Below are 19,214 nucleotides of genomic sequence, written 5' to 3' on the forward strand. Positions count from 1 at the left end.
AGTTCCTCCCAGAAGGAAGGACCAGCTAAGGGGAACTGAGAGAGGAGGCTTCCTCCTTAACCCTTCTCCAAGAGCACAACATTGTGGGTTGAATTTTCCTCTCTATGGACCAAAGTGGGGACTTACGGGTTTTACCTGCATGATCAAAGGAGTTAGGACAAAAATCAAGGTTTAAGTAGGCATGACAAAATATCAGGTAATATATAATGTTAATGGTGTTCGTGACATGCCATTATGGTTGGAATCAAAAGAGCATAATGGGGTCCGAGAGTACTAGATTTGAACCCTTGCTTTTCCATCACTAATACTTACTAGCTGCTGTCCATGTCATTTCCAGTATTCTTGGTTTATTGCTATTGTTCCTACTTTTCTGGGGAGCAGGGATGGAGCATTTAAAAATGTGATCTGCCAAGTATGTATCTCTGTAGCGAGTGGTTAGAAATGCCATTATAATAAATAACTCTGGGTGGCTTATTTTGCCAATTTGTAATATCACTATTTCTCGGGTTGTGCTTGCGGGCCTGGCATTTTTGTTTGGGGTACTGTTGAAATAAACGAGAAGATAAATAGCTCCAGAAGTAATGCCCTTTGTGAAGCGCGATTGAAGTCCTTGTTTTTCCTTGAGGCTCTCTGTCTGAATAGTAACCGATAAGAGAACAGCACCTGAATTTAGTTTGGGTGTCAAATTCCCACCCTGACATTTCTGTAGGAAGCCGAGGAGCTTAAGCCGATTACAAAGCCTTTGTGCATCTTGAAATAGAAAGCTCGCTGGACCAGAAGAGTAGGCTTTCCTTAATTTTTTTTTTTTTTCTGTGCTGGAGGAAATATGTCTTCTGTTGGATAAGCATTGTTCTCCCTGCAGGTAGCCTGCCTGAGCAAAGGACACATGGACCTTTCTGAGGAGGTGGAGTGTTCTAGATCGTGATAGGTGTGTGGGTTGCGTGGATAAACTCATTTGTCAGAATTGCACATTTAATATTTATGCTTTCCAATATATCCAAACTTTACCTTGAAACTATATAGACATAGAATAATAATAATAATAGAAGGGAAAATGGATTGAGGTATAGAGAAAGCCAGAGTGGCAGAATATTAGTAATTGTTGAATCTGGTGATGGGAACGTGGGATGTGTTCTACTAGTCTTTGTATATGATTTAAGTTTTCCCTAGTCAAAACCTTAAAGAAAAGAGAGTTTTTATTACTGTTTGTCTATACAGCAAATATATAATGGAAATGTATTTTAGGTATGTTTGTATTTACCTTATAAATATGGAATGCTAACATTCCATTGAGGATTACTACTTAGCTATATTTTGTGGCTGCTTATTTTTACTCCCAGGTTTTTTATTACCTTTTATCATCCCATTTCACCAACATTGCGTGTTTGCTGGGAAACCCCTGTTTTAACTGCTTCTTCTTCTAAGCCTTTGAAAGCTATCCGAGGCTACAAGCGTGTATGCAGAGGCATAAAGTGAGAATAATGGCTCCCTAGAGAAATGCAATTATTTGATTTTGAGTACATTAAGATTTTGTTTGGATATGGGCTCGAAGCTATAATATGATTTACAGAATTTGTTTTTCTAAGGACATAGTGATTTCTCCTTTTGCTGACTAAGACTGATAGTGTGTGTGTGTGTGTGTGTGTGTGGAGAAGCTCTTGCTGTTACCGCTCCTTTACTCTTCTCTGCAAAGATCCTGTTACACATGCACCATCAGCAGAGTTTCCAGTCCCTGGGCACCTTCATTTCCACTCGGGCTGTTGGGAAGCCAGCAAGGCCATGTACAGAACGACCCGCTGGGGTTGGTCATGCTGTCTTAGTGCTGCTCCAGGATGCAGCCGAGGACTAACCGGAGCCAGGTTTATTTTAGGAAAAATCCAAGTTCATCTTTTCACTGTGTCATTTTTTTTTTCCTTCAGTTGGCCACATTGATAGCCAACACAGATATGTATTTTTCCCTCCTTATCCCCTGCCGATCTGAGCACACTCCGTTCTCATTTACCCTCCTCACATCTGGAGGGTGAGATATGTAAATTGCAGCATGCCATAACTTAATAGGCCAGTCCCCTTTCAATCGGATTTCCAGCACCCGTGAATATTAGCATGTCAGAGATGATAATGCAATTCACATCCCGCCCCCCCCGCCCGCCCCCCCCCCCCCCCCCCCCCCCCCCCGTCATCTATTAATCTGGCCTCCTAGGGATTGAACTTGTTAAGAATGCCAACTACCCAGATAACAGGTGCAGCAAATTTACTTCAGCTTTCCTTATCTCTTCTCACACAGACTTTAAAATAAGGATTGGCTATGTTATTAATCTAATAATCCTAGTGTACATGTCATTGAAATAGAATAGTCAATGCTTTCATAATACTACAAAATCCTGGAGCCTGGCATTTTTCTGACCTCTTAAATTTGCATATTTACTATTAAAAGGTGTTTGAAAAATAATAGGCTTTTGTAGTAAAGCAAAAGTGGGTACTTCCTTGGGCTTCAGGAAGCATCTGTTTACTACAGTGTTATCATAGGGAGATGGCTACAGTGAATAAAATGTGAAGGGATGCAATTTTATTGTCATGTTTTAACAAAATATCTAATTTATTGTCAAAACAGTTTTACTGATATGTTACTATGAAACTTAAAAAAATGATGGCGCAAGAAAAATAAAAAAAATGTTAACATGTTTAATGTTATCTAAAATGGCAATAATGAAATTTATTGCCAGCATTTCGAATTAGAGTTTAGATATCATAAAGTTTTCCACAATCAACAATGTTGGCAAAAAAAAAAGGTAAGGATTTTGTGTTCTTTCTGCCTGTAATTGGCCCTCTCTAGTTCTGTCTGGGTCACCCCTGTAACCCCAGTGCCTAGCCCAGTGCCTGACACACCGTAAATATTCATCAAGTGAGACAGGTAAGTATAAGTTCATGCCAAGAAAATATAAAGATGTGTTCTCAACTTGAGAATGGCCTACCGATGATAGAAGCAAAAGCTTATAAAAAAAGGGCTCTAATATCTTTTTGTGCCATGAGCATATTAGATGTTAACTTTCTTGTCATTTCAGTCAGGAGGAAGATGTCTGAGAGTCTTATATAAGAGGATTGCTTCTCACCATTTTGTTTCATGTCATCTTGAGTCAAATCACTACTTTTTTAGCTTTCTGGACTTGATCAGTATCATTTTATAATAAGGCTAATATGATGATGCTGGGAAATCTCTTAATGAAGAACTCTTGATACTTTAATACCCAAATAAAGATATTAAAAATGAGTAATATTGCCCTAGCTGGTTTGGCTCAGTGGATGGAGCATTGGCCTGGGGACTGAAGGGTCCTGGGTTTGATTCTGGTCAAGGGCACATGCCTGGGTTGTGGGCTTGATCCGCAGTAGGGGACATGCAGGAGGCAGCCGATCAATGATTCTCTCTCATCATTGGTATTTCTGTCTGCCCCCCTCCTCCAATCTCCCTTTCCTCTCTGAAATAAAAAAAAATATATTAAAAAGTGAGTAATATTCTTTCACTCACTGTGCCAGGCCCAGTTCTGTGAGCTGGGATCCTAGGAGAACAGAACAAGCTTGGGCCTTTCTGGAGCTTGTGCTCCACAACGAATACACAAACACGCATATAATTTAATATCAGGTGTTGACCTGATAGAGAAGAAAGAGTGATGAGAGGGTCCTGTTTCCTTTCAACAGGAGGATCAGGGAAGACTCGTCTGATGAGGTAACATTTGAACAGAAAACTAAATCAAGCCGTGCACATAAGATATGTGTCTGGGAGAGGGCAGGTTCAAAGGCCTTGCCCTGAAACATGCTGGGCAACAGGCTCAGGAGGTGTGAGAAGGCATGTGGCTGGAGCAGAGTACGCTGCTGGAAGAGTGTAGGAGACAAGGCTGCAGAGAGTAAGGATCTTAGGAATAATGCAATCTAGGATAGGGAGCCATCTGAAAGTATCCTACATAATAAAAGGCTAATATGCAAATTGTCCCCTCAACGGGGACTTGAACCTGGAGTTCAACCAGGGGATGGGGCCATCCAGCCAAACACACATGGGTCCCCTCCCTTGTGGCCAGCCTGGTCCAATAGGCCCCATCTGGGCGGGCTGGCTGGATCCCACCTGTGCACTGGGCATCTAGTTAAAAAATATATATATATTTTTTGTTACAGAAGCTTTCACTCATTTGTACAAAGTAGAGAGAATGGTAGGTAGAGTGAACTATTATCCCCTAGATTTTCAGGTTATCAGTGAGTGACCAATCTCACTTCATCGATCCCGTTCCCTGCCCCAGAGGATTTGAAGCCAGCCCCATCCATCATATTATTTCACCTGTAAATACTTCATTCTCTGATTCTAAAAGATCAGGACCTATAAAAAGTTAACACAGCCACAACACCACCATCACACCTAAAAGCAATGGTTTAGGAGTGGGGGAAAGGCAGGAAGAGGATTGTGGGGGCTTAGCCACTGGCCGCGCCCAACCTTGAATTCAGCCTTGAGAGGCCTTTGCCTGAGCACTGAAAGGACAGAATTATCTCCAGGTTTGCTCTCTCTCACGGAGTTAATAAAAACTCAAAATTCATTCTTTTCACTTCTCAGAAAGCCACACCTGCCATTTTCATATCCTACTGCCGGTGTTTTAAAGTTAAGAGGAAAGGCATGTTGGAAGAAAGGCTAACAGACAAAAAAAAAAAAAAAAAAAAAAAAAAAAAAAAAAAATGGATTGGAAGTTTCATCTGGAGGGCACACAGGATAAAATTTTAGGATATAAAGTAAATTATGGCTAAGTCTCCTGTAGTAGAGGGGCCGGAGCTCATTGCTCTGCATCTAAACACAGCAGAAGGGAGTACATCAGCTGAAGTAATTGCTTAGCTTGCAGGCTAACAAAGACTCCCCTGTCATAACACCGGAATTAATTCTAGGCCAGTATAGTAATATAAATTGTATATTACATAATCTAATATAGCCATATTAAATATAGAACTCTGGAGATTCGAATACATTATTAAGGAGCTGTTTAAAGAATATCTTCATAATCTTTTATGAATGTATGAATTGATTATGAAAAAAATACAACAGCGGTGGGCAAAAGTAGGTTTACAGTTTGTATGGAAAAAAGACATGCAGGTTATGATTGTTACAATAGCTTTATTAACTCAAAAAATATCACAATGGCACAGTGCACTTAGGTACAATCTAATAAATGCTCAAGTTGCCAGCCTTCATCATTTATACACTAGAGGCCCAGTGCATGAATTCGTGCATGGGTGGGGTCCGGCTGGCCCGCCCCAATCTGGGTTGGTGGGGGGCAACTGGGGGTGGGGCCACCCCTGGTCAAACTCCCCATTGAGGGAACAATTTGTATATTAGCCTTTTACTATATAGGATTCTTGTAGTTTTGAATATCAGTTAACTGCCCAGCCAATATTGCCATTGAGCAGTGGTTGGGCGTTGACCCATGAACCAAGAGGTCATGGTTAGATTCCTGGTCAGATCACATGCCTGGTTTGGGACTCAATCCCAGTAGGGGGCATGAGGGAGGCAGCCGATTGATGTTTCTCTCTCATTGATGTTTCTATCTCTCTATCTCTCTCCCAACCTCTCTCTAAAATCAATAAAAACATGTTTTGTTTTGTTTTTTTTAAAAAAAATCAGTAAAGAAACCTGAATTTCAGTGACCTGCAGTGTTAGCCCCACTGCCTCCTGAGGTGGTTGAATTCAAACCTACTTTTTTTGCTCACTCCTGTGTAATTCCAACCAAACTTCAAATCTTCCTCATTTGGACATATGAAAAGGGTTGAAAACACCCTTGTGCATATTTCAACTCTTTTAAAAAAAAAATATATTTTATTGATTTTTTTTACAGAGAGGAACGGAGAGGGATAGAGAGCTAGAAATATCAATGAGAGAGAGACATTGATCAGCTGCCTCCTGCACACCCCCTACCGGGGATGTGCCCACAACCAATGTACATGCCCTTGACTGGAATCGAACCTGGGACCTTTCAGTCCGCAGACCGACGCTCTATTCATTGAGCCAAACCGGATTCAGCCTTGTTTCAATTAGTTTCCTAAACTGTTCCCAGTTTCTTACAGAGGGAGGCAGAGAATATGTAAATATAGAATAAGATAGGACACATCACTTTGGATCGCCTCTCATCCTGGGTTGAGCAGTAGCTTTTGTTCTTTCTCTCAATGCCTCTGTAAATGTTAAGTCTCCATACGTGCCAGGAGCTTTCCAGCTTCTGATTCCCAACAAAACCTTTGCCTGCTAGGTTTGATCTCCTAAGGAACAGTGAAGAATGGCACTTACCTCTTTAGGATTCTGATGTAATCAGACAAGACCGTTTCCTTGTTGGCTTCAGTGGGGTTTTTCTAGGGTCAAATATGCTTAATGTAATTTGTGCTTCCATATGTCTGGGTAACATAATTTTCAAGCCTGGCATTGCCATCTAGAAACCAACTGGGGCCATCAATCTAACACATGTTAGAAGGATGACTAGGCAAATTTAGAAGGAGGATGTGAGGGAACTGGTGTGGACTTCCTCTGATCTAAATGAAAATGTGCCTCAACCACCCCCCGCCCTACCTCCCTAACATCTGAGAAACACAAGAAACGTAAGCTTGTAGGTTTTAACGACTGAACTGTTCTGTCAGAAAGGAGCATCTTAACGAAAGTACAACTATAAGTGTCTTGAGACAGTTTCATAGAATATATTAAATTTTTGATGGATGCCTGGCATCTGGCCATATTTCTTGCCCAGTTATCTTGATCATGTTGGTGTGTCCACGCGTAATGGTTGTACCTTCTCCTGTAGGATTACGCCCATATGCTGACCTGTGTTACTGAAAGAGAAAAGTTCATCGTACCCATCAAAGCCAGAGGCGCCCGAGCCATCCTAGACTTTCCCGACAAGCTGAATTTCTCCACGTGCCCTGTCAAATACAGCACTCAGAGGATCCTGCTGGTCCGGAACATCGGCAACAGAGATGCTATGTTTCACATCACCACTTACAAGTATGCATTCCTATGGCTCTTGTTTTTGATTCAATGATAGCCACATTCGGTCAGCGTAAGTCATTTGATAGAATAGCAGTTGGGATGGGAACTGCTTGTTGCAAGGCTGGGAGATCTCATGGATATGGGGAAGACTTCCTCTTCATCCCCAGAGGAAACCGAATTTCAAGGTTACCTGTTTGGGTATGGAGGGTTTTCTGAAATGCTGGATGAGAGCCTTTCTACTTGGCATGGAGAATGGTCTGTGGGAATCTATTAATAAACATTTGTTTAAGAATTTTATAACTGGCTGTAACTATTTCCTCTATTGCCATTATAACAAATTACCACCAACTTAGAGGCTTAAAACAACACAAACTTATTCTCTGGCATTTCAGTCGGTCAGAAGCCTCACAGGACTAAATCAAAGGGTCAGCAGGGCTGGGTTCTTATCTGAAGGCTTGAGGGCAGAATCCATTTCTTTGCCTTTTCCAGTTCCTCGGGGCCATCCATATTCCTTGGACCATGGTGCTCAGTTTTCTCCTCTGAAAAGTAGGAAAAATTATAGTAGCCTTCTAAAAGGGTTGTTGTGAGGAATCAATGACTTAATAAATGTTAACTGTTGGTACACAGCAAGTGGTATATAATAGTGTTTGTTTCTTCAAACGAGCTACAGCTAGTGCAGTGGGCAAAATAATGGCTCCTCAAATATGCCCATATTCTAATCCCAGAATCTGTGAATGTATAATGTTATATGTCAAAGGGGGGGTTAGGGTTGCAGATGTAATTAAGGTTGCTAATCAGCTGACCTTAAAATGGGAAAGCTATCCTGGGTTATTGGGTTGGGCCGATATAATCACAAGGGTCTTTAAAATAGAAGAAGAAGGTAGAAGGAGAGTTCAGAGTGAGGAGATGTGTGAGAGGAACTCAACCTGCTCCTTCCTGCAGTCTTTGAAGATGAGAAAACAGAGCAGTAGAGAGGTTGTATAACTTTCTCAAGAGCACGTAGCTAGTTAAGTGAAGGCGTTAGAGTTTCATCTGATAATTTGAGAAGTAGCTACAGGGTAGTAGACACCATGGGGCAATGAGACGATCCTTGCCTGCAAGGAACTCTCTTATAAGATGGGAAAGAAAAATTGTTATGAAACTTCAAAACAGGGCCGTGATAAGAGTGACCAGCTTGGGAGGATAGGAAACAGAGGGTCAAGTTTTTTCTATGACTTAAAAAAGTATGTATATTGATCTGGATTTGTGAGCTCATTTTCTGAAGGGCTTTATCTGTGGAAGCCTTGGCTGTTTTAAGGATACATCTCTTCAGAAAGGGTTAGCATTTGCTTCTGCCTGGGTCATAAAGGTTAGATTGTATAGACTATTGGTGATTATTTGCTGATTATTTGACTTGGGGGTTCGTGGACTGATAGTGTGAATTCAACCCCCAAACCTGCATAAGACACATGTCCAAAGTTATGAATCCCTAGATAAATTTTGTTCCTTTCTCTCAAAGCCAAGATGGACATTTTTTCCTTGTGGAGAATGGTTTCAGGTTTCTTGGTTTTATGTGGGGGTTTTGTTATAAGTTCCCTGACTTGACCATATCAAGGCAGGCTGTTAAAACCCAGGCTTCCAGGTTGCTGGGAACCCAGGACAGACCCAGCATTAGCTCAGTGGCTTACAGCTCTCATACTTAGTTTCTTCTTCGGTTTTGAATCCTGTGGGTTTGCCTTAATTGTTTGCATGCTCAGCCACATATTTACACAAGTTACATTTTATCCAGTCTTTTCTAGGTATTCCTGATAAAAGAGTTTTCAAGTTGCCCGGTCTGCTATATTATAGGTACCAGGGCTGAGGTAATGCAGGGTGAAGGCACATCCCCAGGAAAGGAATCTGTGTTTATTCTTCCACGTGTCCCAGGAGCATCACTGTCTCTGAACCATTTCACGCAGATCTGAGTTTCTGCCTGGGATTGTATGTCTCCTGGAGGAAACACTATTTTTAATATTTCTTTGTAGCGTAGGTCTACTGGAAATTCTCTCCGTTTTTATCTATTTAATAAAAAGTATTTTTCCTTCATTTTTGATAGGTATTTTCTCTACATTATAGAACTCTGAGTTGACAGTAATAGATACACATATTTTATTTAGTACTCGAGAGATGTCACTTTATGGTCTGTTGGCTAATATTTTTCTCATGAGAAGTCTGCTTATAACTCTTATCTTTTTCCTCTATGTCTTTTACTTGGGCTGCTTTCAAGATTTATTTTTTTCTTATACAGGTGGGCAAAAGTGGGTTTATGGGTGTGATATAAGTACATAGTCCCATGATTTACAAATAACTAATAACATGAGAATAAACTGTATTTTGTGTACACACAGCTATAAACCTACTTTTGCCTACTCCTGTATTTGTTTTTTTCAGCACTTTGAATATGATGTGTCTAGGTGTGGGTTTTGTGTTTTATTTTTAAGGAATTTATTTAGCTTTTGCTTAGTTTTAGTTTCAATTTTGCATGAGGTTCTCTGAGCTTCCTGGGTCTTTTTTATTTTGGAGGATCTCAGTCATGATCTCTTCAAACGTCTCTTCTACTCCATCCTCTCTCACTGTTTCTTCTGCGTGTGGGAACCTCTGTTTATCATAGGTGGAACAGCCTGCAGGCACCCCATCTCTCTTGGGGGCTGGAGATGGCCCATTTTTAGGTTTCCTGCCACTTCTGTGCCCTGCAACCTCAGCTCTCTGAATGGTTCAAGAAAACTTGGGATTTTGCTATTTATCCTTTTTTTTTTTTTCATCGTTAGAGTAAGAGAGACACTCTTTCTAGCTTTCTGCATCCTGATCTTCTTCAGGTAAATCCACCGTCAAAGGTGAAGGAAGAGTTCTTGTGAAAATCAGTGTCTTCTGACATCCTCCTGGGCTGCTAGGCTGAATCTTCCCAGCTACATGTAAATGACCATTTCTTTACATATCGCGTTCCGTAAAGTGGACAAAATCACTTCACAGATTGAATAGTATGAAGTTGCAAGAAAGTATCTCAAGCATGTTTATCCATAGCTATGAATGTGAATCATCTCCCCCTTGAATAGAAATGCTTCTAAGGTAAAATGGCGAGCCAACTTAAGGACTAGCTGGGAATCATAAAGACATTAGCAGCTATAGTCCAACATTCCTATTTTACAGATGAAGGAAGTAAGGTCTGAGAAGGGAAATAAATGGTTTATCTAAATTCCCCCAGTAAGTCAATAGCAAAGCCTGGATTAGAACAAACATGGCCCAGTTCTGGGCTTCTGTACCTGCAGGTCCATTCCTCACCCTTTCCCAACAATCCCGTGTCACCTTCAGGCTGTGTTAGTCCCCCTCGCTTCCTGAGTCAGCTGGATACCTGCTGGGTTTGACCAGTTGGGGGCACTAGAAGGGGATTAGAGGGTAGGAAGAAGCCAGGGCATATCTCCTCCTCCCTCTCTAGCTTCAGCAGAGTCCCCAGCAAGCAAATGCATTTTCCCTGTGGGTCTAGCCCTTCAGACAAGCCGGCCATGGGCTCCAACTTCTGCCAGGCCCCCAGGACGTGGTCACACTCCCTCCTCATCTTTTGTCTCCAGCCCCGGGTGGAAGTGGCTGTTGTTGCTAACCCCTCATCTATCTCACTGTCTTAAATTGGGCTTCTCATCATTCCCATCTTCGGTGGAACCAAGACTCTCAATTAAATCCCCTGCCTGCAAATGTTTTTGTTTTCCTGCTTAGACTTTGCATAAAATAATAGCTTTATGTTCGTTCCACAGAAAGCACGTTTTCCAACCATGCTGTCAACTCTGTGAGCAGCTTCAAATCCTCCCCATAAATCCCTTTTCTGCTTGTTAGTCAGAGCTTGTTTACAGCCGAGAACCCTGATGGTTACAATGACATAGACGGTGGTTGGATTTGTGGCTGCATGGTGTTGAATCAGAATCTCTGGTAGACACCCCCAGCAGGTGTCCATTCTGAAAGGCACACAGGTGGCTGTGCTGCCCGGACTGGGCTGGGGACCACTAATTCAGTGAATACGGTTGTCAGTAGACATGGCAGAGCAGTGGATATGGTTTGAGCATTTGGAGTCAGTCAAAAACCCAGCATCTCTTCCAGGTCTTTACTACTTTTAGAGCCAATATGCAGTTAGAAATAATATCTCACAGGAAGTATGAAAACATCATATTTGTTTCATTGAAATAATGATTTAATTAGTGTTTACGTTCATCAATGGTCATGTTCCTATAAATTATAAAAAAGAAAAGTAACTTTATATGTCTGTTGCTGCTATTAGAATATGAGCTTCTCAAATGCAAGGGCTGTTATCTAACTTCAGTGGTGTCCCCAGCAGTTAACCAAGTATCTAAAGTAAACAAGTGCCCGGTCAATGTTTATAGGCTGCCTAACTGACAATACATCACAAAGGCAAAGCTGCAGTACGCTCCAAGTATTATAAAAACAAGCACAGTGTTCTTTATATGGATAGAAGGAGCCGCACTTGCTGTAAAATATACAAAGGACATAAACAATTACTCTTCAACTTTATTACAAATTTGACCTAACCCTCGAGTAGGTGCCAGAATGACTTGGATGATTTAAGTAGGATCAGTCCTGGGAGGTGAAGAGGAAAGGATTAGGAAGCCATTTCAAAAATCTAAAAACCTCAAGTTGGGAATCAGTTAATAAAAAGCTTATCTGAAGAAAAAGTGCCAATATTTTATTTGATACTTAATAAAATAGAGCCAGTAGTTAGTGTTCTGTTAAAGCATTGAGTCATCCGGATGGAACAGTTTTAGTCCTTAAGAGCAGTTTGCAGTAGATTGAACAAAAATCTTTCAAAAGTCCCTTAACATCTTTCTTGTGATTTCTCATGATTTTTTCACAAACCCGAGTTCCCTCCCTCATCAAGTCTTTGGGATTAATGAGGATGTGATATCAAAACCAAACGCTTTAGTAGAGAGAGCCAGCCTTATACCCCGAGGAGCAGTACTTTCAGCTCTTTGTAAGAGCGTTTTCCGATAGTTTCTAGCCTGTTCAGCCTGTCTGCTTTTAGTAAAATGAAGTAAAATAAATAAATAAATAATTAAACCAGAGACAAGGCTTAAGCACCAGAACTTAACACGCTCTCCCCAATTACCGTCTGATTTATGGAGAGCGCTTAGGCAGCGCTAAGTGGCAGTGGCTATCCCAGGTGATTGTCTAGGTCCTGAAGAAATTTAGTGTAATATAAACCCAACCATTAGCACAACAGCAAAGTATCTGTTACCTCTCAATGGCATGTGGATTGCTGGAGTTCTAGAGAAGGGCACTTCTATTTTTCTCATAGAAAATTAGCTTAGGCTCTGCAATGTAACACTACCCAGTTCGTTTCAGAAACTGTCCTTTTGCTACCAAGAAATATTTGAAAAGAAAATGAAAGCAATTTCATTTCAGGGTAGGAAGAAAAAAAATTAGGAACTAGGGAGGCAACGATAGAAGAAAACATTACAGTAGATCATGTTTGTTCCCTAACCAGGAAACTGGGGCCAGTTCTCAACATTTTGGATTCTTGCTGGGGCCATAAGGAAGGAAGGAAGGAACTTTCGAGACTGTGAGATTCAACTTCGTCTCACATGAAGCAGAAATTCTTGAGATACCGAAAGTCAGCTCCTCTTCTATTCCACTAGGATGTGATAATCACTAATTTATGATTGCAGATATTTTTATTTCCCTCCAAAAGTGGGCTGTGATTGCATCTGACAGCCTCTCTTGAGAGGCTCCTGTGAAGAAAGAGCTGTGCCTGGCGTGGTGAGAGACACCAAGGTGAATCTAACAAGGTGGCTTGGGTAAACAAGAAAGAACTTGAAGGCATGCTTTCATTCAACCTCCACCACTGCCCCACTGGGTAACTTCGGGACAGTTGCCTGCCTTTGTGGAGCATTTGTTTTCTCAAGTTGAAAATGCCAATAACAATACGTACTTTCTCAAGGTGTTTCTGAGGATTGGAGGAATTAACATATGTAAAGAGCCATTGTAGTACCCAGCATAGAGTATGTGCTCATGAGATTTTGTTTGCTTTTCCTTTCCTTTCATCACAAGAGTCTCTAGCTTTTGAGAGAAGCAGGTATGAAAAGTCAGTATAGTACAAGGTGAACTGAAGTAAGAGAAAGTAAAGAAAGTTATCGCCTCTGAGAGGAAGGAGGCGTTATTAACAAGAGGCAGAATTGGGGAAGATTCTGTGTAAGGAGCGATGTTGAGTCTGGGCTGTGCTGAGTGCCTTTGGAGGTGTGGGGAATGTCTGTGTAGGGGGCACAGGCTGGCTGGGAGGGAGAGGAGGTGGCAGTGCCAGGGGAGGTTATGGGTGAAGAGACCAAAGTCCTCCCATGCCATCCCGCCCCAACCTGACTTGGAATGTGACAGGTGTGTGGGACATTTGGACAGATGTCTGTGTATAATGAGAATGCAAAAGCTGCTTGGGAACAGATTGTGTGGGACCGCAAATGCCTAGGACTTTGAACTTTATGACATAGGTTGGGAGGACCACTGAGGTGATTGAACAAGAGGTTGATGTGCTATGACCTGCATGTGGTTTTTTTTTGTAAAATCTCTAGAGCAGTGTAACACATTGAGAGGAGAATTACAAAAATTTGTACTCATCTGGATACCCAAGATCATCCCCAGACTCATCTTCCATGGAGGGGCTGCCAGTGAGGGGGATAAAAATAAAAATAGCAACAACAAAAATAATGATAAACACTTTTTTTTTTAAAGCACTTCCCATGTGCCAGACATTATTCTAAGCTCTTTAGTCATATCAACCCCTGTATTCCTCACTACTTCATAGAGTTCTGTGGAGTAGGTGCTCTCATTACCTTCATTTCATAGATGAGGTTCAATGACCTGCCCAAGGTCATGGCAGAGCTAGGTTTTGAACTTATTCCATTGACTCGAGGTCCATAACCACTGCACCATCATGCCTGTACAGCAATGTCTGGGGTTTATTGAGGACTGTGTTGCAGGAATGGTAAAAGGACTAATAATAACGCGGAAAAGTAAAGAAAGGAGAGGGAGATTCAGATGGAGAACATCAGAGAAAGGAAACAATTGCCTGAGGGAGGAAGCACCAGAGGTCCTACAGTAATAATCTCAGGTACCACCGGGTGCTCCCTTGGCCACCAGCTCTGCACCCTCATAGAGAAAGCTTTCAGGGGTCTTCAAACTACTGCCCGCAGGCCACATGCAGCCCCCAGGGGAGTCTGATCCTGCCCGCCAGGTTTTTTGGGCAGTGAGCGCAGCCAAGGTGTTACAGTAGGAATTAGTAGTTCATATAGTCCGGCCCTCCAGCTCTCTGAGGGACCGTGATCTGGCCCCCACTTTAAAAAGTTTGAGGACCCCTGGCTTAGGTGTTCTGAAATTAAGCTCAGTATCGAAGGGAGGGTTTCAGGGTCAGTTGTGATATAAGTAAATAATCAGAAATAGCTAAGCCTGCCAGACATTGCGCAGTGCCTTCACTTCGAAAAGCCAGCAGTTGGAAGAAGTGAAGCGGAGCGTGAAAGTAACGAAGTGGGCTGGGTTTCGGATTTGGGAGGGAGGACTCTGTAAATTATTTAAGGCACTTCGTGACCAGATGCAGGGCGATTAACCGAAACTGCTTCCAAATCCACCCTACCTCCCCTAGTGTCTACGTGCCCACATTTTGAAGACACAGAACCTGTCCCAGTCTGCCTTTTCCAATGCTCCCCACCCTTCCCCAGCTTGCCCTCGCCCAGGAGGCTGGCCTGTAAGGCCCAGGTCACCGGGCTCCCGGTCTCTGGCCTCTGGTTGGGCTCAGGCCTCAGGAGCCCCGCAGGCCATCTGACAGGAGGGTGCGAGGTCAGGACACTGCTCCCCTCTGCCGTGTCTTCCCTCTGAAGAGGGGCTGGCTGTCTCTCTTGACTAAAGCTCTTTGCTCCTCATCAGGTCGAGTTCTCTTAGAACTCTTGTGGGTTTTAAAAACCAGTCTTTCTCCTTGGCTCTTTGGGCCCAGAGGGGGAAACAGCTCTACTGTTAATAATCTCCTAGTTTCCCTCGATCCCTCCTCCCTGCCCTTTTAACTAGACCCTTTGTTACTCTGCCCTCAAATGTGATTGTGTCATCACTTGCCTTTGGGGACTCTGATATTGTTTTCCATTATGAAGGCCCCTTTTCTCTTAACTCTCATAAAGCTTGATTTTTATCCCTTTGAAGGTACAGTTTTTTTTTTGTGTGTGTGTGTGTTTTTTTACAGATTACATTATTTGCATACATGTTGTAAATCTGTCCCTTACCGATTCTCTCCATGAACGTTAAAGGAATTGCCTAATGGCAAGGACACAAAGAAGAAGGTTATCGCATCATTTCATGTTCTCTTAAATGTGCTGATTGTGTTAACATTAAAACCGAAGTTCTTTCACATCAGGGGGGAGAGTTACTTCCTCAGCACTGAGCTACAGTGTCGGGACTGAACCACGGACAGATCGAGGGCTCTTGCCCCTTCGCCCCTCACACAGTCAGGAGCGTGTGCTGATGGTGCGTCTCGTGTGTTGCAGGCCGTTCTCTGTGGAGCCGTCTGTTGGAACTCTTACTGTGGGAGAGTCCATGCAACTGGAAGTGGATTTCGAGCCACAGACCGTGGGCAATCACTGCAAACGGCTGATTGTGTATTACGACACAGGTAAGCATTATCTTTTATTCCAAGTGCCGCCTGTTAAGAAAGGTCAGATGGAGCCAAAACCGGTTTGGCTCAGTGGTAGAGCGTCGGTCTGCAGACTGAAAGGTCCCGGGTTTGATTCCGGTCAAGGGCATGTACCTGGGTTGTGGGTACATCCCCAGTAGGGGGTGTGCAAGAGGCAGCTGGTCTATGTTTCTCTCTCATCGACGTTTCTAGCTCTCTATCTCTCTCCCTTCCTCTCTGTAAAAAAAAATCAATAAAATATATTAAAAAAAAGAAAGAAAGAAAGAAAGAAAGAAAAAAGAAAGAAAGGTCAGATGGAAAACATGAGTACGCAAAGCAGGAAATGGTTATTTTGGCTGCATGAGAGTAAGCCAAGATCCACCAGGTAAAGAACAAAAGAATAAATGCCTCCAACAGAAATAATGTTGAGGCAGATAAAGATCCCACCTGACTGGTTTCTCGAATGTTTACGAAATACAGGGCTCAGGAAGGAACCTACACCCAGATGTCATGTTAGTAGATTGAGGAGGTTATTTATGTGTAAATTGACTCGAAGATAACTTAATACCCCAGGTGTTTTTCATCTGATTTATTGCTGCATACGTCTGACATTTTGAAAATATAAGTCCCAGTTCAGAATGGTCTTTTGTGTGTTCACTAGTCTATGTAAGATGCAGTTGCTTTAATCCTTAGAATGTGCAAATATCTTACTTCTTTCTTAAATACAGTATAAGACGGTGACTATTGCCACAGCAGTTTCTTGAAGGCCATACCCCGCATAATGACGGGAATTATTCATTTAATTGATGGTCATGTAGACTGCATGTACAATATGCAAGTACCCAAAGTTGGTTTTCAAATTAATATTTTACCATTCCCATTTATTACTTCACATCCTCATTTCCTTCACATTTCTTTTTTAACCGTTCACGTTGAATGATCCAGGTTGTCTGCGCCAGAAGGGCGTTTGCTGTAGGGAGAAAACAGAAGACACTGAGGTCGCAGCTCAGAGTTGCTGGCCTTGTGGATGCGTACGTAGCTCAGCAGGACAGTTCAAGCTGTTGCATAAGGACACGTGGCTCAGCGGTTCTGGCTCTACATTGCCCAGCATAAAAGCTGCACGTAGCCAGGGGCACAATCTATATTTCTTACCTTTTAGTGCTGGCCACAGTTCACTGGCTGCTAGTAGGAGAAACCTAAGCTGAACTAGCTTAAGCAAATGAGAAGTCTGGGCCCACGTAATGCAACAGAGGAAGGTTAAACGCTCGGCTTATAACACGTCAGGGACATTGATTTTTTCCAAAGTAGTCATGCCATTTTACACTTCCATCAACAAAGAGTGAGTTCCAGTTGCTCCACAGCCTTGCCAACACCTGGTGTTATGTTGTTCATCTTAGATATACTAGTGGCATAAAGTGATGTCTTCTCGGGTTTAAGTTTTCATTTCTCTAATGATTAATGACATTGCACCCCTTTTCATGTGCTCACTTGCCATTCATATATGTTTTTATTATTAATTTGTAAGAGTACTTTAAAACCTTTATAGTCTGAATACTAGTCATTTGCCAGATATATGTATTGTTCATATTTTCTTTCAGACTGTAGCTTGCCTTTTCATTTCCTGAATGATATTTCTCAATGAGCAGACATTTTTCATTTTGATGAAATCTATATGATCAGGTTTTTTTTTTCTTTTAAAATTAATGCTTTTTACCTTTTTGCTAAGAAATCTTCATCTTCTCCAAGATCATGAATGTACTCTCCTATGTTTACTTTTAGGAGGATATTAATTTTAACTTTTATGTTTAAGTTAGTGATTGATCTTTGATTTCATTTTTGTGTATGTGTGAGGTAGGGACCACGTTTTTGCCTCTCCATATGGATTATTAGCTCTTCTCCATTCTATTATCTTGTTCTGAAATTTTAATTAGTTACTCTATTCTAATACTTAATCTATTATTACTCTGTTATTTATTCCTTTTAACCTTGCTTTTATGTTTTCTATTTCTTTGTCTCTGTGGACATCTCTGGATACTTCTTACCTATTCAATAATTTACTCTTCAGTGAAGTCTACTGAGTTTCAATTTTGTAATTATAATTATTTTAATTCTGAAATTTTCATTTGATTCTCGTTTAAATCAAAGTGCTCTCTGCTCTTGTTTTTCAAGTTTTCCTTTTATTTTAAATATATATTAAACTTATTTATACTTACTTATATTCTGTATCTGATAATTCAGATATATTGTCTATTTATAATTTATTTCATTTGCTGCTTATTGTTACTGATGATTTTCAACAATTTTATCTGTGGGGAGGGGAATTATGTTTTTCTTAACAAAAGGCTTTAGGGCAAAAGACAGCTTTGGCACTACATTACTTCCTGCGATTCTTCACTTCATTTTGATGTTCTTATTTTTAAAGTTGTTTAAAAAATATTTTATTGAATGTTTTAGTTATTTTAATCCCCAGTGTAATTTAATACTTAAAACTGCCTCTAATTTGTCTTTTCCACATTGTTCAATGTTATTTATAGACTAGTTCATTCTTTCCCTCTACAGAGTTACTTTATAATCCTCTCCATACGTATATCATATTATAAACATGGGTTATCCCTCTATATGTTTAGGCTTTCTTTAATTTCAGCTGTAGTTTTCTGAGTAGAAGTTTTGAACCTTATAGTTAGAGTTATTCATATATTCATTGATTTTTTATATTGATATGATTTTAATTACATTTTAATTATAGTATATATATAATTTAGATGCACAGATTTTAATTGCTCAGTTTGATGAGTTTTGACAAGTGTAAATACCTGTGTACTAGTAACTACCACCCCATTCAGGATACAGAACATCTATTATCTCAGAAAGTTCCTTCATGCCTTTTCCAGTTAATTCCTTCATCCCCATCTTAGATTTCTATTACCCTACATTAGTTTTGCTTGTTCTTGGAATTCAAATAAATGTACTGATACAATATATATATATTTTTTATGTCTTTCAGTCAACATAATGTTTTTGTGATTTTTTTTTTCATGTTATTGTGTATATCAGTAATTCCCTTTTTACTCCTGAGTAGTATTCCACTGTATGCTCAGACATAGCTTATCCATTGTCTTGTTAATGTAACTTTGGAGTGTTTGAAGTTTTTGGATATTATGAATAAGCCATTTTTCTACAAGATGTGTGTATGTGTGTTTGTGTGTGTGTGTGTGTGTGTGTGTGCGCGTGCGCGCGTGTGCACATATACTTTTATTTTTCAGGTAAATGTTTAGGAGTAGAATTACTGGATTGTAAGGTAGTTTATATGCTTAATTTATTTTAAAAAAACTTCAAGTTTTCTGAAATGGTTGAAGCATTTTATGTTTCCACCAGCAATGTATGAGGATTCCAGCCATTCCACATCCTCATCAACTCTTGGTCATTGTCAGTCTTTTAATTTTAGTCATCCTAGTGGATGTGAAGTGGTATCTATTTTGTTTTAAATTGCCATTTCCCCAATGACTAAAATGTTGAGTATCTTCTCATGCATTTTTTTTTTTACTATTTTTATGTTTT

General features: G+C 40.9%; 1 protein-coding gene across 2 annotated transcripts in view; it reads left to right on the forward strand.

Moving 5' to 3' along the window:
* The window catches only part of HYDIN (HYDIN axonemal central pair apparatus protein), a 326,576-nt gene that overhangs the window by 77,484 nt on the left and 229,878 nt on the right, over positions 1-19,214 (forward strand). For both annotated transcript variants that reach the window (XM_084906677.1, XM_084906678.1), the window contains exons 7-8: positions 6,813-7,012; positions 15,532-15,656. In XM_084906677.1, coding sequence (XP_084762803.1) covers positions 6,813-7,012; positions 15,532-15,656 — 325 coding nt within the window. The remainder of the gene's footprint in view (positions 1-6,812; positions 7,013-15,531; positions 15,657-19,214) is intronic.

Source organism: Pipistrellus hanaki, assembly GCF_964339955.1.
Source record: "Pipistrellus hanaki genome assembly, chromosome: 15".
NCBI classification, from domain to species: Eukaryota; Metazoa; Chordata; class Mammalia; order Chiroptera; family Vespertilionidae; genus Pipistrellus; species Pipistrellus hanaki.